This window comes from Carcharhinus amblyrhynchos, chromosome 18, assembly GCF_965287045.1.
Source record: "Carcharhinus amblyrhynchos chromosome 18, sCarAmb.v2.hapA, whole genome shotgun sequence".
Lineage (NCBI taxonomy): Eukaryota > Metazoa > Chordata > Chondrichthyes > Carcharhiniformes > Carcharhinidae > Carcharhinus > Carcharhinus amblyrhynchos.
The window spans coordinates 52,838,090-52,857,813 of record NC_137341.1 but is presented as its reverse complement, the minus strand read 5'-3'; the positions used below and the strand labels follow the sequence as shown (position 1 = coordinate 52,857,813).

The following is a 19,724-nucleotide window of genomic DNA, read 5'->3' as shown; positions in this document are numbered from 1 at the left end:
GTGTCATAAGCAGACTTGCATTAACACTACAATGAAGTTGGTGTGAAAATCCCCTAGTTGCCACATTCTGGCACCTGTTCGGGTATGCAGAGGGAGAATTTAGCACAGCCAATGCACCCAACCAGCACGTCTTTTGGACGCAGACACGGGAGAAAGTGCAAACTCCACGCAGACAGTGATCCAAGCTGGGAATCAAATCCGGGTCCCTGGCTGTGAGGTAGCAGTGCTAACCATTCTGCTACCGTACTGCCCCCGTTTTTGTACTCATTTTTACACAGAATGCCAGTGCTGAGCTTTACAATCCTTCCGCAATTTCCTCCCTAGCCTCCCACAATGTCCTGGGATACACTTCAGGTCCCGCAGATTTAACTACCTTAATGCACTTTAAGACTTCCAGCACCACCACCTCTGTAAAATGTACACTCCGCAAGACATCAATATTTATTTCCCCAAGTTTCCGAACATCCATGCTTTTCTCAACAGTAAATACTGATGAGAAATATTCATTTAGGATCTCGCCCATCTCTTGTGGATCGGCACAGAGATGACCTTGTTGAACCTTAAGAGGCTTTACTCTCTCCCTTGTTACTCTATTGCCCTTTGTGTATTTGTAGAAGAATTTTGGATTCTCCTTTGCCTTATCTACCAAAATAATTTTGTTCTCTTTTTGCCCTCCTGATTTCTCTTAACTCTACTCTTCAAGAGATTCACTTAGTCCCAGCTGCCTATGCATGCCATGTGCCTCTTTCTTCTTCTTGACCAGGGCCTCAATATCCTGCGTCATCCAAGGTTCCAGACTTCTGCCAGCCTTGCCCTTCGCTCTAAGAGGAATGTGTTTACCTTGGACCTTGGTTAACACACTTTTGGAAGCACGCCACTTACCAGACGTCCCTTTTCCTTCCCACAGACTCCCCCAATTAAGTTTTGAATGTTCCTGCCCGATGCAATCAAAATTGGCCTTGCCCCAGTCTAGAATATTAACTTTTGGGACAGACTTATCATTCTCCATCGCTATCTTAAGACTAATAGAATTATGGTCATTGGCCCCAAAGTGATCCTTCACTAACATTTGTCATCTGCCCTTCCTTATTTCCCAAAATGGGGTCAAGTTTTTCCCCCCTCTCTAGTTGGGCCATCCACTAGGTGCTGTGGCGCAGTGGGTTAGCACTCCTACCTCTGGGCCAGGAGTTCTGGGTTCAAGCCCCACACCAGGACTTGTCAGCCATAGAAATCTTGAGTGGTCATGATGTGGTTCACAGAATCATGTAACCCCCACAATGCTGAAGGGAGGCCATTTGGCCCATCGAGTCTGCACCAAGTCTGTCTTCCCAGGCCCTATTATTGTAACCCTGCATATTTACCGTGGCTAACCCCCATAACCAACACGCCATTGGAAACTAAGTTTCAACTTAGCATGGTCAATCCACCTAACCTGCACGTCCTTGATGTGAGAGAGGAAACCAGAGCAACCGGAGGAAACCCACACAGACGTGGAGAGAACAGGCAAACTCCACACGTTGGGAATTCCACACCCAGGTCCCTGGAGTTGAGAGGCAGTAGTGCTAACCACTGTGCCACCATGCCACCCCGCGCACAGGCTGATAATCTGCCCTTCCATCACCTCCCCACTAATCCCCAAGGGAAAGGAGAAGTGTGTGGAAAATTTGCTTAAAAATAAGGGGTGGAGATGGGTGAGAGATAGATAGATAGGTTGTTGATTAACAAGGGGATCAAGGATTACAGGGACAAGGCAGGGGAATAGAGATGAGAATTGTATCAGCCATGATTGAGCCTGCTCTGCCATTCAATGGGCCGAATGGCCTAATTCTGCTCCTCTATCTGATGGTTTTAGATCAGCGAATGATCCTTACAGAATGGCTAAATAGTGTCAGGACAATAAATGGCCTACTCCAGTTCCTGCAAACTATCAATACTGATTATATCTCATTCATATTTCACAGTGGACCGTATTGTTGGATTGGACCAAGTAGCTAAAATGAGTGAAAGTGCCCAGGGAGCCTCAAAAACCAAGAAGGGCATGTTCCGTACAGTGGGGCAGTTATACAAGGAGCAACTGGGCAAGCTCATGACCACACTGCGAAACACCAGCCCCAATTTTGTGCGCTGTATCATTCCGAACCACGAAAAGAGAGTAAGTTAATACGATTGGCTCAGTTTTATACAGAATGTAGTCGGGGACAGCTGCATGAGGATTCCAAAATAGAAGTTGTACCGCTGATTGATTGTAATGTTACTTATATCTTTTCCCAAAAGTAGAGGAGTCTAAAACTAGAGATTTAAGGTGAGAGGGGAGAAATACAAAAATGTCCAAAGGGGCAATTTTTTCGCACACTGGGATGGTGAGTGTCTGGAATAAGCTGCCAGATGTAGTAGTAGAGGTGGGTATAATTTTATCTTTTTCTAAAAGTATTTGACAGTTACATTAGTAAGATGGGTATAGAGGGATAAGGAGCAAATGCAGGCAATTGGGACTAGTTTAGTGGTTTAAATAAAAAGGGCAGCATGGACAAGTTGGGCCAAAGGGCCTGTTTCCATGCTGTAAACCTCTATCACTCTCTGAATGGATTGGGATTGCACTGTGCGATATTAGGAACCAGCACGTTAAAATGCTGATTATGAAATTCATTTAACAAAAGCATTAGGTTGTTTGTTTTAAATGGGTTCACGTTTTAACTGAAACAGCAAACAAGACAGGTTAATGTCTTCATTATGAATATAAATCAATGAATTTCTTATAAATGCACTCACGTTCATCAGCCAAGTCAAAACTAAAGGTGTAAAAGTTAGTAACATAAATGCAGTGACAGACAATGAAAGGCCTAGAGGTTCACCCAGCACTCTCCACTGAATGAGCTAACAAGGGCTTTGCTCCGATAGGCTGGCAAGCTTGATGCGCACCTGGTTCTGGAGCAGCTCCGGTGCAATGGTGTTCTGGAAGGCATCCGAATCTGCCGTCAAGGATTCCCGAACCGGATTATCTTCCAGGAATTCCGCCAAAGGTGAGTGAAGGTTATTGGACTGATGTTGGCAAAGCTTCAGCCTTGTGTCATTTTTCTTAGCCAAAGAATTATGCAGAGGGCTGAATGGACAGACTCAATCTAGTTAGAAACCCTATTCTAAATGCCTGCAATAGACCACTTAATGTATAATAACTTTGGTTATAAAGCTTTTCCTGGTCATATTCATTTGGGTGCAGAGCAAAATTTGAAGATGACACAAAACTTCGTATCATTCATAAAATAAGGGGTTTTGGCAACCAATGTCAAAAATGAAATTGTTGTACAGAGCTCACTTACACAGTCTAATTGTTAAACTTAGACTCGATAAATAGACTGAATTATTCATCTATAATGTTTCTTTTAGATATGAAATCTTAACGCCAGGTGCAATTCCAAAAGGGTTCATGGATGGAAAACAAGCCTGTGTACTTATGGTATGTAATGTAATTCTGTCAAGGACTAGATCGGAAACTCCAAGGTGTTTTGTGAAGTTAGCCCAGACCCTAACTTTACATTTGATTCTGGCATTGGGCTGAGCATAAGGTGTTTCACTCTAGGTATGATTCCAGTGACCCACTAGGGAGCTTTTATCAAAACAAACTTTATTCAAGAACACAGTTAGAATACAACAAAAATAATTAGCATAACTTATACCAATTAAAATACTTAAACATAACCATGTATAATTCTTAACAGCTAGCTATCTCTATTGTTCCCAGTTAGCAGAATCCCCCATAGATATAAATCCCTTCTTTAAAGCCAGTTAGCACGGAGAGCAAAGATGCTTATGTATGTACTAGATATCCAACCTTTTGACACTTCTGGAGAGTGATCCAGACAGATATTTGTCTTCTGATTCTCATGCAGAAACTTCCAGGAAAAAGCTCAACCCCCAGACCGTAGAATCTCCAAGGAAAAGGCTTGTTTCATGGCAGATTCCAATCTCCAGACAGTGCAAGAGTTAGAGAAAGTGACCCCTCTTTCTCTCTCTCTCTCAAGATCCCAAAAGCAGACTAACTTGAGTTCTCTCTGAAAGTCTAGCTGTGCCCAGCCATATGGCTTTACCTGTCGACCAACCTAGTTAAATCCCACTCTGAAATATCCCAAGGGGAAGCACAACATAACAATACCCTGTGTTCGTTCAGATTTAAACAAATTGTGTAGTAATTAAGATCAATTATGCTGCTGTGGTGACAATAGAGGATATCGGTGGTACAGACAGAATGTCTCCGAGTACATAGAACAAGTCCTGCACAAAAACCATGTCTTCAAGGCAGATGTTGTCGCAATGCAGAGAAATAAAAGAGCTGGACAGATTGTACTGAAACCACTCTGTTACCAGAGAGTTCCAGACAGGAACAGGATAGTCGGAAGTTAGTTATTTGCTGAGAAATCAATTAACCGGCTCCCCTTACCGGTTCCCCACCAATTCTTGCATTTCCCATCGGAAATGATGAAAAGTTGAACATGCCCAAAATGATTTGAGTGGGTACGTTCAAAGGATACGTTAATATCGGTTGTATAACGCCCAATGCGTTTTCACAGTTAATGCCACAATATATTAACGCATTGCATTGGAAAGTTAAACTTGCACAATCCAGTTTGTGCTGGATCTTCCACGCTGATTAATTTGCGATGAAAAAATGTTAATTTCAACTAAACATTAATCGCTAATTATCAGTTGGACCTGCAAGGTATTCACTTTGACTAAAGCAGCAATTGGGTAATAAATACATAAAAGCATCCTCTTTTTATATAATCTCCGTATTCTTACTTACACAGAGTGCATTTGCAACCAACCAAATAAAAACCATGATCTTAACACCGTGGTTTAGTGCAGATCCCACCAGCAGCTTTAGTAAAAAGATTATTTACTTTCTCTTTAGGTTAATAAATGGAATTTGTGAATTGTGACTATTTTAGATCAAAGCCCTGGAACTCGATTCGAATCTGTTCAGGATCGGACAAAGCAAGATCTTCTTCCGAACTGGTGTTCTGGCTCACCTGGAAGAAGAGAGAGACCTGAAAATCACCGATGTTATTATTTCGTTCCAAGCTCGAAGCAGAGGTTTCCTGGCCAGAAAGTGAGCACTTTGGATTTCAGTAACTTCTAACGTTTTGAAACGTGCCCAGTGTTCATTTGACAAAAGGTTCCACCAGTATTTTGCACTGAAACTTGACTGTGTGCCATTGGTTTACTGATTTGTTGTCCTAAGGTGCGAGTGCAGAATGATAATGATTCTCTGACTGGTTGCAGGGCCTTTGCTAAGAGGCAGCAGCAGTTGACTGCAATGAAAGTGATTCAAAGGAATTGTGCGGCTTATCTTAAACTGCGGAATTGGCAGTGGTGGAGACTGTTCACCAAGGTTTGTTCAAAATAATGTTTGTCTGCTTGTTAATTTCTTAAAGGATCATGTATGTATTCTAACGTTAAACCAGAGGAGCATCATGCGTATGGTAATACCCTGGATAATAACATCATCTTCATGGTGAATGTTAACAGAGGAAAGAAAATCCTTTTAAAGCCCCTTTAATGGAGTAGCACAGTTGCTTCACAGCAACAGGGACCCAGATTCGATCCCCAGCTTGGGTCACTGTCTGTGCGCAGTCTGCACATTCTCCCCATGTCTATGTGGGTTTCCCGGGATTTTCTGGTTTCCTCCTATAGTCTGAAAGACTTGCTGGTTAGGTGCATTGGCTGTGCTAAATTCTCCCTCAGTGTACCTGAACAATCGCCAGAGTGTGGTAACTAGGGGATTTTCACACTAACCTCATTGCAGTGTTAATGTAAGCTTATTTGTGACACTAATAAATAAACTTCATTAGTATATTGAAGTTAGCATTAGCAGGGTAAATACATGGGTTTACGGGGATAGGGGCTGGGTAGGATTATTGTTGGAGCAGGTATGATATGTAGGTATTCTATTCCAATAATCATTAAAAAATATATAGTAACTGTTCTTTCAATCTGTTTTTGAGTTTAGAGTTTTATGACATCTATGATCAGAAATAGTGAGATTATTTGTTTACCCTTAGAGGACCAAAAATAAGTTCCTGCCCTTTGGTCACACCACCTATTCTTCAAAAATTTACTGCCCATAAAGATATATCATTACAAAAACCCATCCCTCTTACACCTCACTATTGTTAGGCAATGAAAATACCCAGGACAACTGTCAGTTACATCATAAGATGTTTGTTTTTTTGCTATTCTTCACATACACATTTCTCTGTAAATATATTCGAACTAAATGTTAATTAAAATCTACTTGTATACAGCTTACGTGTCAGCATTAAGATTAGGTATATACCTCTCGTTCACTGTGTGAACATTGATACAGACAATATTTGAGCTCAGGTCTTGCTTTTCACTCAGTCCTCTAAGTGGGTGATAAGATGCCTGGGGTGTTTTTATTGGAAAGTAACGAGGAATCTCTGGTGAATAAAGATGCAGATCAATAATGCTGTAACATTCACTCTCTGGCTACAGGTTAAGCCACTGCTCCAGGTCACTCGTCAGGAAGAGGAGATGCAGCTCAAAGACGATGAGTTGCAGAGAACCAAAGAAAAGCAACAAAAGGCAGAAGGTGCTCTTTCAGAACTTGAAAAGAAGCACAGTCAGGTAAGATCATAGCACCAAATTTACAGAGGTCAAATGGGCTTTCCATCCATAGTCCAAAGATGTGTGGGTTAGATTGACTGGCCCTATTCAATTGCCCCTTACTGTCAAGAAGATTGGTAGGGTAAATACTTGGGGTTATGGGGATGAGGCCTGGGTAGTATTGTTGTTGGTGCAGGCTTGATGGGCCAAATAGCTATAGGGATTCTACAATTGAAGTGTGGGAACTAGATTTTAAAAAAGGGTGGCATGCTGGCACAATGGTTAACACTGCTGCCTCACAGCATCAGGGACCCGGGTTCAAGTCCAATCTCGGATACTTGTCCATGTGGAGTTTGCACTTTCTTTCCCGTGTCAGCATGGATTTCCTCCAGGTGCTCTGGTTTCCCCCCAACTCCAAAGATGTGTGGGTTAGGTGGATTGGCCGTGCTAAATTGACCCTAGGGGGATTAGCAGGGTGAATGTGTGGGGCTATGGGAATAGGTCCTGGGTGGGATTGTGGTTAATACAGACACGATGAGCCAAATGGCCGCCTTCTGTGCTGTCGGGATTCTATGATATCTACTCCACGATAACAACATATAACAGGGTTTACGTGGAACGTTCAACTAAATTGCAACAAAACATGCATTTTGGTTGGCTTAAAGATTATCAAGATCTGAACAAGTAGGGCAGAGGAATTTTCAAGGGATCCAGTAAATAAATGTTGCTTCTGTGCTTTTCCTTTTTGTTAATTTTGAAGTATCTTCAATAACTAAAGTTTTTTGACTTACACATTATGCACAAAGGGTGAAATTTTCCCACCCCGGCTTCAACAGGAATCGGAGAGGGTGGAACATGGACCATGCAAAGGTGTTAATTTGTAGATGTGTTTGGAATACAGCTGTGCCAGGGATGGTTAAGTTTTGTTTTTAATTTTGCTAACAGGCTGTGCCAGTTCTAAGACAGTGTAATGTTGTATACCCATCCCCATGAGATAAATACCAGCGTGCATTTATTGTAAACTTTACCACTTGTGTTTGTTGTTTTTTTTTCCCACTAACTCTGATGTCGAGAGGCGCTGTAAATGGTTCACAGTTACATTGTCATGATGTTTGTCTCCTTTCTGTGCCTTTAGATGATGGAGGAGAAATGTTCCCTGCAGGAACAGCTGCAGGCTGAGACGGAATTGTACGCTGAGGCAGAAGAGATGAGGGTCCGCCTTGAATCTAAGAAGCAAGAGCTAGAGGAGATTCTCCACGAGATGGAGGCAAGGATTGAGGAAGAGGAAGATCGAAATCAGCAAATGATCGCTGAAAAGAAGAAAATGCAGACCCAAATCCTGGTAAATGAGTAGCTGCAGAGGGTGAAGTCCAGTTGGAATGGCTTCTCGTGGATAGCTTGATTTCTCTACATCTTACTGTTTTCTTTCCTCCTTTAAAAAGCTCCAATTGCAGTCTCCACAGTAATGATTTCCAATGAAAGGTTATTGTTGGTGTTGAGTAGAATGCACCTTACGAATTCCACTGTCATCAGCCTCTTCTTCATCCTCCTTGGGAGATCCTTCCTATGTACTGACAAGCGAATCTTCGCCCAATTGATCATTTTAGTGTTTGCATTTCGCGAGAGGTCTTTACTTACACCTGTACTGTTACATCTTCATAAATCTCTGCACTCTTTCCAGTTGATCAATGCCTTTCCTATAACAGGGTGAACAAAACTGTACACAACAGTCCAGGATTGTCCTAATGTTTTCAGTGGTATTTCTCTGGGGATCGGAAAAATGGCAGAGAATCTAAATGATTACTTTGCGTCTGTCTTCACTGGAGAAGAATCAAATCGTTAGAGATCCAAGGGATGAGGGAGAAAGAGAAATTGAAAGAAATTTGTATTAGTAAGAAGGCTATATTGATGAAATCAATGGGAAGTGAAGGTTGATAAGTCCCCAAGCCCTGAAATTGTGTATCACAGAATGTTAACAGAGAGGATGCTCTGGGGATAGTGGATGTACTGGTGATCATCCTCCAAAATTCTATAGATTCTGGAATGATTCTGCAGATCGGAAGGTAGCAAATGTCACCCTGTTTAAGATGGGAGGGAAAGAGGAAACGAGGAACTGCGGCTCTGTTAGCCTTTCATTAGTAACAAGGAAAATGCTAGTATCTACGATAGAGGATGCTATAAGTTGACAGTTGGATAATGATGATCTGATTGGGCATAGTCACTGTGGATTTATGAATGGGAAATCATGTTTGATGATGTTTTTGAGATGTTACTAACAAAGTTGATAAAGGAGAATAAGTGGCCATGGTATACTTGGATCTTCAGGTTTTTAATAGTGCCCCACAGGCAGTTAATTAACAGAATGAAAGCACATGGGATAGGAGACAATATACTATCAGGGATTTGAGGATTGGCTAACAGACGTAAAACAGAGAGTAGGAATAAATGGGTCATTCTCGTGTTGGCAGCCTGTGCCAAGTGTGGTACCAGAAGGATCAGTACCTGGGCCCCAGCTGTTCACAGTATTTAACAATGATTTGTACGTGGGGACGAGATATTTCTAACTTTGCGGATGATACAAAGCTAGGTGGGAATGAGTATTATGACGAGGATGTAAAGCAGCTACAAGAGGATTTGGACAGACTCAGTGAGTGGGCAAGAACACGGCCAATGTTTAAAATGTGAGGTGATCTACTTTGACAGGAGGAACAGAAATGCAGAGTATTCCCTAAATGGTAAGAAATTAGAAAATATAGATTTACAGAGGGACCTAGATGTCCTTGTCCATAACTGATTGAAGACTATCATGCAGGTGCAGCAAGCTATTAGAAAGATTAATAGAATGTTAGCCTTTATCGTGAGAAGATTTGAGAACAGGAGTAGTGAGGTCTTGCTTCAATTGTGCAGGACCTCGGTTAGACCACACCTAGAGCACTGTGCAGTTTTGGTCCCCTTACCTTAGAAAGGATACCATTGCCACAGAGGGAGTGCAACGAAAGTTCATCAGACTTGTTCTGGGGAAGGTGGGACTGTCTTATAAAGAGAGATTGGATAAATTGGGCCTGTATTCTAGAATCTCAAAGAATGAGAGGTGATCTCATCAAAACTTACAAAATACATAAAGGAATAGACAAGGTTGATGCCAGTACCATGTTTCTCTTGGTTGGGGAGTCTGGAACCGGGGGGACACGATTTCAAAATAAAGGGGATGCCACTGAGGACTGAGATGAGGAGAAATTTCTTTCCACAGAGGGTTGTGAACCTTTGGAATTTTCTGCCGCAGAGGGCAGTGGAAGCTCAGTGACTGAGTCTGTTTAAGGTAGAGATTGATAGATTTCTGATTAATGATAACATGAAGGGCTCTGGGGAGTGTGAGCCTGCTCCGCCATTCAATAAGATCATGGCTGATCTTTTCATGGACTCAGCTCCACTTATCCACCTGCTCACCATAACCCTTAATTCCTTTACTGTTCAAAAATCTATCTATCCTTGCCTTAAAAACATTCAATGAGGTAGCCTCAACTGCTTCACTGGGCAGGAAATTCCACAGATTCACGATCCTTTGGGTGAAGAAGTTCCTCCTCAGCTCAGTCCTAAATCTACTTCACCTTATTTTGAAGCCATGCCCCCTAGTTCTAGTTTCACCCACCAGTGTAAACAACTTCCCTGCTTCTATCTTAGCTATTCCCTTTATAATCATATACATCTCTGTAAGATCTCCCCTCATTCTTCTGAATTCTGATGAGTATTGTCCCAGTCTACTCAGTCTCCACTCGTAAGCCAATCCTCCAGAATCAATCTAGTAAATCTCCTCTGCACCCCCTCCACTGGCAGCCAGTGGTATACTGATATTGTCACTGGACGAGTAATTCAGAGACGCAGGGTAATTCTTTGGAGACCTAGGTTTGAAGCCAGATGGTGAAATTTGAACTCAATAAAAATCTGGATCTAAGAATCTACTGATGACCATGAAACCATTGTCGATTGTTGTAAAAACCCGTCTGGTTCCCTAATGTCCTTTAGGGAAGGAAATCTGCCGTCCTTACCTGGTCTGGTCTACATGTGACTCCAGAGCCACAACAATGTGGTTGACTCTCAACTGCCCTCCAAGGGCAATTAGGGATGGGCAATAAATGCTGGCCAGCCAGTGACACCCAAGGCGCACAAATTAATAGAGTACAAATGTTATCTTCCAGCATCCTCCCCCCCCGCCCCCCCCCCCCCAATTAGCCAGGACCACGTTGGTTGATGGAGCAGGCTCGATGGGCAGAATGGCCTACTCCTGTTCCTCTGCTCCCAGTGAGAATGGCCGATTCCATAGATTAGAAATGTATCTTTTTTAAATTTTGGATTTAATAAGGGATTGAGAGAATCTTGTTTGTGTATTTGCGTTGTTCAGTCTGCAATCAAAATGTGAAAGTTGTTCTTGTGCCAGTATATGCTCACACGTGTATTCTGTTTGAAAGGATCTGGAGGAACAGCTGGATGAGGAGGAAGCTGCTCGACAGAAACTGCAGCTGGAGAAAGTCACCCTCGAGGCTAAGCTCAAGAAGATGGACGATGACATCATCATCCTGGAAGACCAGAATATCAAATTTGCGAAGGTCAGTGTCTCGGCAGGTTTATCGGGTGTCACAGCACCTCTGAACTCTCACATCATCAGCTCCGGCGCAGAGACTGGGCGTGAGGCTTGTTTTACATACGGCCTGATTGTGTTCCCCATTGAAGTCAATAGACAAAAGGGGCAACACAGTGGTTAGCACTGCTGCCTCTCAGCGCCAGGGACATGGGTTCGATTCCCAGCGTGGGTGACTATCTGTTCGGACTCTGCACGTTCTCCCTGTGTCTGCGTGGGTTTCCTCTGGATGATCCGGTTTCCTCCCACACTCCAAAGATGTGCAGATTAGGTGAATTGGCCAGGCTAAATTGCCCCTTACTGTTGTGGGGATTAGCAGGGTAAATATGTGGAGTTATGGGGATAGGGCCTGGATGGGATTGTGGTCAGTGCAGACTCAATGGGCTGAATGGCCTCCTTTTGCAATGGGGTTCTATGATTCTATTTAAAGTTTATTTATTAGTTAGAAGTAAGGCTTACCTTAACACTGCAATGAAGTTACTGTGAAAGTCCTCAGCCGACACACTTCGGTACCTGTTCGGGTACACTGAGGGAGAATTTAGCATGGCCGATGCACCTAACCAGCACGTCTTTTGGACTGTGGGAGGAAACTGGAGCATTCAGAAGAAACCCACGCAGACATGGGGAGATCGTGCAGATTCCATATAGTGACCCAAGCTGGGAATCCCCACCACTGTGAGGCAGCAGTGCTAACCACTGTGACACCATGCCACTATGCAAAGTGTGGAACCAACATTCCACTCAATCACATGGGTTCTCCTCCTGATAGTTAGGATATAAACCTCAACTACCCAGATGTGACTGTGGCATTGAATGAGATGTTGTTTGGAGCAGAGAGAAATTGCAGGGCCCAATACAGTTTCTGTTCACTTACACACTCTGGGGTTATTGCTGAGTTTTATCAGTGATATGGGGGCACAGTTTAAAAGGTTCAGCAGCGTGGGCTGAAATGAGTGATTTGACGAGGGAGGGTCCATGTGTAGCCAAAGCATGGACACAGAAATGGTGGGTCATTACCTGTTTGCACTGGGACATTTTTTACATTTGGCGATGAGACTGCAGAATGTATCATCCTGGTTTGGAGAGACCTTCACCACTCGTGCACAATGCATAGAGACACGCTCGTGTAGTCCTGGATTCAGCATTGTCTCAATTCTGTACCCACAACAGGAGAAGAAAATCCTCGAGGAGAGAATAGCTGACTTTACCACCAATCTAGCAGAAGAGGAGGAAAAAGCAAAGAACCTGACCAAACTGAAGAATAAACATGAATCTATGATTTCAGAGCTGGAAGGTAAACAAAGTTAATTTACTGACCATAAACTGATAATTTTACTGAAACATTAACTATCCGGTGCTGTAAAATGCAGCCTGCTTCTAAGTGCAGACTTTATTAAGACTATGGGAGATCTATACTTCAATTCCAATTGCCTGCCTTAGCTGCCTATCCCATGATACCGTTAACTGATTAAAAATTAATCCAATCTCCAATCTTGAAAATTTCAATGGATTTTGTGGGAGAGATTTCCTGATCTCCACTGCCCCATGTGTGGAATAGTTTCTCTGGAATTCACACCTGAACGGCCTGACCTATGCCCCCTTCATTCTGAGATCAACCTGCCAGAGAAAAAGCTTCACGGTCCAAGCGCTATCCAATCACTTGTATCATTCCTCTACCACAGAATCTCGCTATTTGCTAAATTGACTGCTTTTTAAAATCTATTTCAAAGTATACAAAGGGCCATAAGAACTAGGAGCAGGAGTTGGCCATCTGGCCTCTCGAGCCTGCTCCGCAATTCAATAAGATCATGGCTGATCTTTTTGTGGACTCAGCTCCACTTACCCGCCCACTCACCATAACCCTTAATTTCTTTACTGTTCAATTATCTATCTATCTTTGCCCTAAAAACATTCAATGAGGTAGTCTCAACTGCTTCACTGGGCAGGGAATTCCACAGGTTCATAACCCTTTAGGTGAAGAAGTTTCTCCTCAACTCAGTCCTAAATCTACTTCACCTTATTTTGAGGCCATGCCCCCTAGTTCTAGTTTCACCTGCCAGTGTAAACAATTTCCCTGCTTCTTTCTTAGCTATTCCCTTTATAATCATATACATCTCTGTAAGATCTCCCCTCGTTCTTCTGAATTCCGATGAGTATTGTCCCAGTCTACTCAGTCTCCACTCGTAAGCCAATCCTCCAGAATCAACCTAGTAAATCTCCTCTGCACCCCCTCCACTGGCAGCCAGTGGAATACTGATATTGTCACTGGACGAGTAATTCAGAGACGCAGGGTAATTCTTTGGAGACCTAGGTTTGAAGCCAGATGGTGAAATTTGAACTCAATAAAAATCTGGATGTAAGAATCTACTGATGACCGTGAAACATAGAACATAGAACACTACAGCACAAACAGGCCCTTCGGCCCACGAGTTGCGCCGATCACATCATCTCCTATCTATAACCCCCAATCCCATAAAACCCCATATACTCATCCAGAAGTCTTTTAAAAGACCCCAGCGAGTTCGCCTCCACCACCACTGACGGCAGCCGATTCCATTCACTCACCACCCTCTGAGTGAAAAACTTACCCCTAACATCACTTCTGTGACAAACCATTGTCGATTGTTGTAAAAACCCGTCTGGTTCCCTAATGTCCTTTAGGGAAGGAAATCTGCCGTCCTTACCTGGTCTGGTCTACATGTGACTCCAGAGCCATAGCAATGTGGTTGACTCTCAACTGCCCTCCAAGGGCAATTAGGGATGGGCAATAAATGCTGGCCAGCCAGTGACACCCAAGGCACACAAATTAATAAAAAGAATACAAATGTTATCTTCCAGCACACCACCCAACCCCAGACCACCATCTCTTCCTGATCCACCCCCCCCCTCCAATCCCTGCTGAAATTTGAACTGTTTGACTTAAGTTGCCAAGTTAACAGGTAGAATATTTTAGTTGGGCCTCATTCAAAATGTAAGACACCTCTTTAGTCAGGAGAATGAACAGTCTTCATACAGATGTCCATCAGCGCCTGATCACAAGTGGGCTTTACTCATTCACTTAACAACCGGGCTATGTCCAGAGCCACCAAGTAGCTGATTTATTGATGTTGGCTTATTATGGATTTGCAAAACACAATTTGTTCACATTGTTATGAAATAAAGGATTTGCATTTTCCAATTTATTCTGTATAATATTTATTCAGTCGCATCACATTTGGCTGACTTCAAAACTAAAATTAACTTATTAATCCAGATATTCTCCTCTGCATGGGTTGATGAATTCCTGCATTGCAATCGCTGGCATGTGTGGGGCTTGCCTTGCTATTGAATGTTAAACCCTTGTCTGCAGTGTGCTTCTGAATGAAAGATGTAAGTACTCGAGATTACAACCAGATCCCTGCGTCTTTCAGTGCGGCTCAAGAAGGAAGAGAAGACGAGGCAGGAGCTGGAGAAGTTGAAGAGGAAATTGGAGGGAGAGGGTGCGGATCTTCACGACCAGTTGGCGGAACTCCAGCAGCAGATTGCTGAGCTTAAGATGCAGCTTGCGAAGAAAGAGGAAGAGTTACAGGCAGCTATGAGCAGGTAGGTAAAGGAAAACCCAGTTTGTGCTGGTCTAATGGTTTCAGCAGGATTTTAGCTCTTTTGCATAAACCAAGAAAGGCAAACAATAGCCCAATCTCTCGTCATTACATCCACTATGGTGAAGCCAGCTGATGTTGCACAACTGAAAGTATATTCTAATCTGTGACTTGACATCAAACGTGTGTCTTTGACTCTATTTATTATGGGATGTTATAAAATGAGTCACTTTGACCCGAAATTTGGCTGGAATTCTACCATCTCGCCTGCCACAGAATTGGCATGGGCGAGAATCCGGCAACAGAAATCTCTGTTGAGCTGGAGCGGGAATTCTGGTCTGGCTCGAGGTGAGGCTGTAAAATCCTGCCCAATGTAAATTAACAAGGCTGTGCTCAACTCAGAGTTAAATTTACAAAGAGTTCAAATTATCAATTGTAGAGTCATGGAATCAGGCCCTTTGGCCCAACTTGTCCATGCCACCCCTTTTTAACCATTAAGCTAGTCCCAATTGTCTGCATTTGGCCCATATCCCTCTATACCCATCTTACTATCTAACTGCTTTTTAAAAGCATTTTAAATGCTTTTTAAAAGACTAAAATTGCACCAGCCTCTGCTACTACCTCTGGCAACTTGTTCCAGACACTCGCCCACACAGTGTATGAAAACAATTGCCCCTCTGGACACATTTGTATCTCTCCCCTTTTCCTGGAGTTTTAGATGCTCCTATCTTTGGAAAAAGATATTGACTATCAAGCTGATCTATGCCCCTCATTATTTTATAGACCTCTATAAGATCACCCCCTAAGCCTCCCATACTCCAGGGGGAAAGAAGTCCCAGTTTATCCAGCCTCTTTTGCGGATAGCGATGAGGACCGTGCCACACTACCAGAAGGATGTAGAGGCTTTGGAGAGGGTACAGAAAAGATTTACCAGGATGTTGCGTGGTATGGAGGGCATTAGCTAAGAGGAGAAGTTGGAGAAACTTGGTTTGTTCTCACTGGAATGGTGGAGGTTGAGGGGCAACTTGACAGAAGTCTACAAAGTTATGAGAGGCATGGACAGAGTGGATAGTCAGAAGCTTTTTCCCAGGGTGGAAGAGTCAATTACTAGGGGGGCACAGGTTTAAGGTGCGAGGGGCAAGGTTTAAAGGAGATGTACGAGGCAGATTTTTTACAGAGGATGGTGAGTGCCTGGAACCCGTTGCCGGGGGAAATAGTGGAAGCGGATATGGTAGTGACTTTTAAGGGGCGTCTTGACAAATACATGAATAGGATGGGAATAGAGGGATATGGTCCCCGGAAGGGTAGGGGTTTTAGTTAAGTCGGGCAGCATGGTCGGTGCAGGCTTGGAGGGCTGAAGGGCCTGTTCCTGTGCTGGAATTTTCTTTGATCTTTGTTCTATTATGTGGTTGAAGTTCTTAATAAACTAAGTGTATTAAGCAATATCCCTTCAGATGATTTTTATAATTGTAAAGGCTAGTAAAATTACAAATGTCAGAATGGATCGAGGCCACCTTTCCTGGTACCTTCTGTCCTGGCCTCTCACTGGAGTTAGGTACATTAATCCCAATTCTCTGTCCCTTCCAAATTCCCTTTAATATTTCCCTCTCCATATGAAATATATTCCATTTACTTGATGTTAGAACACCGTGATCACACTTTGCCTCAGAAATTTCTTCAACTGTCCGAAGTTTGACACTCGCGACTACTAAATGAAAATAATCATTTATTTATTTATGCTCTCAAACTCGCAAAGATTTCCATTGCATCTTTGCTCCGTCCTCTTTGTTGAAAAGGATAACAACAGTTTTGATTGTTTGAGTCCTTTGGCATCACTGGCAAATCTGCATCGCGACCTTCCTATATCTGTGACACCGTCACTCAAAGACATCACACAAAAACTGTTTTTCTCTCCATTGTTAATTTTTTGAGTCTGTAGGTCAGGGCAGTTCTGTAGAACGGTCACATGGACTCAGAACATTAGCTCTGTTTCTTTCTCCACAGGCACTGCCAGACCTGCTGAGGTTTATCCAGCATTTTGTTTTTGGATTTCCAGCATCCCCCGCATTTTGCTTGTGCTTATCACAGAATAATTAATACATCCATGGCCAAAGGTCTCGTATAGATTCATGGCGCCCTCCTTGTTTTAGCGTTTGTGTGTGCAAAATGTCTGTTTAGATCATAGAATCCTACAGTGCAGAAGGAGGCCATTCGGCCCATTTGAGTCTGCACCGACTACAATCCCACCCATCCACAACCCCCATAGCTCCACGCATTTACCTTAGCTAGTCCCACGACACCAAGGGGCAACTTAGCATGGCCAATCCACTTAACCCGCACATCTTTGGATTGTGGGAGAAAACCCATGCGGACACGGGGAGAACATGCAAACTCCACACAGACAGTGACCCAAGCCAGGAATCGAACTCGGGTCCCTGCTGCTGTGAGGCAGCAGTGCTAACCACTGTGCCACCTCTCTATCAGCTGGGGAACACCACTGGTTGAATCATTATCAGCCTGCAATGATTCATTTCCTCATACCACTCAGTCTCTTGTTCAGCCACGGCCCATTTTATCCTCACTCCCATAGGTCTTGTCTTATACTGAAGTTTAAGGCCGGGATGTTAGCGGCTCACCGCTCTTTTTCCGCCCCCCTCTCTCTCTTTTTTTCCCCCCCCCCCCGCCCCCCCCCCCCCCCCAAATCGATGGGTGGCGTGAGCCAGTAAAATCGTCTGAGATTTGAGAAATCAGGATTCGCAGCTCTTGTGATTTTATGAAACTTGGATTTCTGGCACAGTCAGATATGGGTGAGAGGTTGATTTATCTTAAATTGGAATAAGTTAATGCTCGTTCCCGTGGGTTTAGTGCGCCCGGCGCTCAATCATAAGAACATAAGAAATAGGAGCAGGAGTAGGCCATCCAGCCCTTCGAGCCTGCCCCGCCATTCAATAAGATCGTCCAGGTTCACCTGCTCTTGTGGCCTTGTCTCTCCAGCGACTTTAAGATATAGGGGCAGAATTAGGCCACTCAGCCCATTTAGTCTGTTCCACCATTCAATCATGGCTGATATTTTTCTCATCCCAATTAGAACATAGAACATTACAGCGCAGAACAGGCCCTTCGGCCCACGATGTTGCACCGACCAGTTAAAAAGCAATGACCCTCAACCTAAACCAATCCCTTCTCGTCCATAAACCTATCCACGGATCTCTTAAACGCCCCCAAACTAGGCGCATTTACAACCTCAGCAGGCAGGGCATTCCAATCCCTCACCACCCTCTGGGTAAAGAACCTACCCCTGACATCCGTCCTATAACTACCACCCCTTAGTTTAAAGCCATGCCCCCTCGTGCTAGATTTCTCCATCCGAGGAAAAAGGCTATCACTGTCCACCCTATCTAAACCTCTAATCATCTTATATGTTTCAATAAGATCCCCTCTTAACCGCCTTCTTTCCAGCGAAAACAACCCCAAATCCCTCAGTCTCTCCTCATAGGACCTCCCCTCCATACCAGGCAACGTCCTGGTAAACCTCCTCTGCACCCTCTCCAAAGCCTCCACACCCTTCCTGTAATGTGGGGACCAGAACCGCACACAGTACTCCAAGTGCGGCCGCACCAGAGTTGTGTACAGTTGCAACATGACGCTGCGACTCCTAAATTCAATCCCCCTACCAATGAACGCCAAGACACCATATGCCTTCTTAACAACCTTATCTACTTGATTCCCTACTTTCAGGGATCTATGTACACATACACCTAGATCCCTCTGTTCATCCACACTATTCAAAGTCCCCCCGTTAGCCCTATACTCGACATATCCGTTATTCCTACCAAAGTGAATTACCTCACACTTCTCCGCATTAAACTCCATCCGCCACCTCTCAGCCCAGCTCTGCAACCTGTCTAAGTCACCCTGCAAACTATGACACCCTTCCTCACAATCTACCACACCTCCGACTTTGGTGTCATCAGCAAATTTACTAATCCACCCAACTATACCCTCATCCAGATCATTAATAAAAATTACAAACAGCAGTGGCCCCAAAACAGATCCCTGAGGCACACCACTCGTAACCGAACTCCATGACGAATATTCACCGTCAACCACCACCCTCTGTCTCCTATCTGCTAGCCAATTCCTGATCCAATTTCCTAGATTACCCCCAATCCCATACATCTGCATTTTCTGCAGAAGCCTACCATGGTGAACCTTATCAAACGCCTTACTAAAATCCATATATACCACGTCAACTGCCTTTCCCCCAACCACCTCTTTGGTCACTTTCTCAAAAAACTCAATAAGGTTAGTAAGGCACGACCTCCCCGCTACAAAACCATGCTGACTATCTCCAATCAATTCATTACTCTCCAAATAACTATAAATCCTATCCCTAATAATTTTTTCTAAAACCTTGCCCACAACAGAAGTAAGACTCACCGGTCTATAATTCCCGGGGAAGTGTCTGTTCCCCTTCTTAAACAATTCTCCTGCCTTTTCCCTATAACCCCTGATCCCTTTATTAATCAAAAACCTATCTATCTGTGTCTTAAAGACACTCAATGACCCGGCCTCCACAGCCTTCTGCGGCAAAGAGTTCCACAGATTCACCACACTCTGGCTGGAGAAATTCCTCCTCATCTCTGTTTTAAAGGATCGTCCCTTTAGCCTGAGGTTGTGCCCTCTGGTTCTAGTTTTTCCTACTAGTGGAAACATCCTCTCCATGTCCACTCTATCCAGGCCTCGCAATATTGTGCAAGTTTCAATAAGATCCCCCCCTCATCCTTCTAAACTCCAATGAGTACAGACCCAGAATCCTCAATCGTATACTTCAAGCTCTTCATTCCAGGGATCATTCTTGTGAACCTCCTCTAGACTCTTTCCAAGGC

The 19,724-nt window shown here is 43.7% G+C and overlaps 1 protein-coding gene across 3 annotated transcripts in view; it reads left to right on the top strand.

The window, feature by feature from the left end:
* Positions 1-19,724, top strand: part of myh11b (myosin, heavy chain 11b, smooth muscle) — a 161,161-nt gene that overhangs the window by 110,189 nt on the left and 31,248 nt on the right. For all 3 annotated transcript variants that reach the window (XM_080207029.1, XM_080207028.1, XM_080207030.1), the window contains 10 exons: positions 1,962-2,152; positions 2,899-3,020; positions 3,385-3,454; positions 4,944-5,104; positions 5,278-5,386; positions 6,511-6,642; positions 7,757-7,963; positions 11,088-11,225; positions 12,428-12,551; positions 14,668-14,839. In XM_080207029.1, coding sequence (XP_080063155.1) covers positions 1,962-2,152; positions 2,899-3,020; positions 3,385-3,454; positions 4,944-5,104; positions 5,278-5,386; positions 6,511-6,642; positions 7,757-7,963; positions 11,088-11,225; positions 12,428-12,551; positions 14,668-14,839 — 1,426 coding nt within the window. The remainder of the gene's footprint in view (positions 1-1,961; positions 2,153-2,898; positions 3,021-3,384; positions 3,455-4,943; positions 5,105-5,277; positions 5,387-6,510; positions 6,643-7,756; positions 7,964-11,087; positions 11,226-12,427; positions 12,552-14,667; positions 14,840-19,724) is intronic.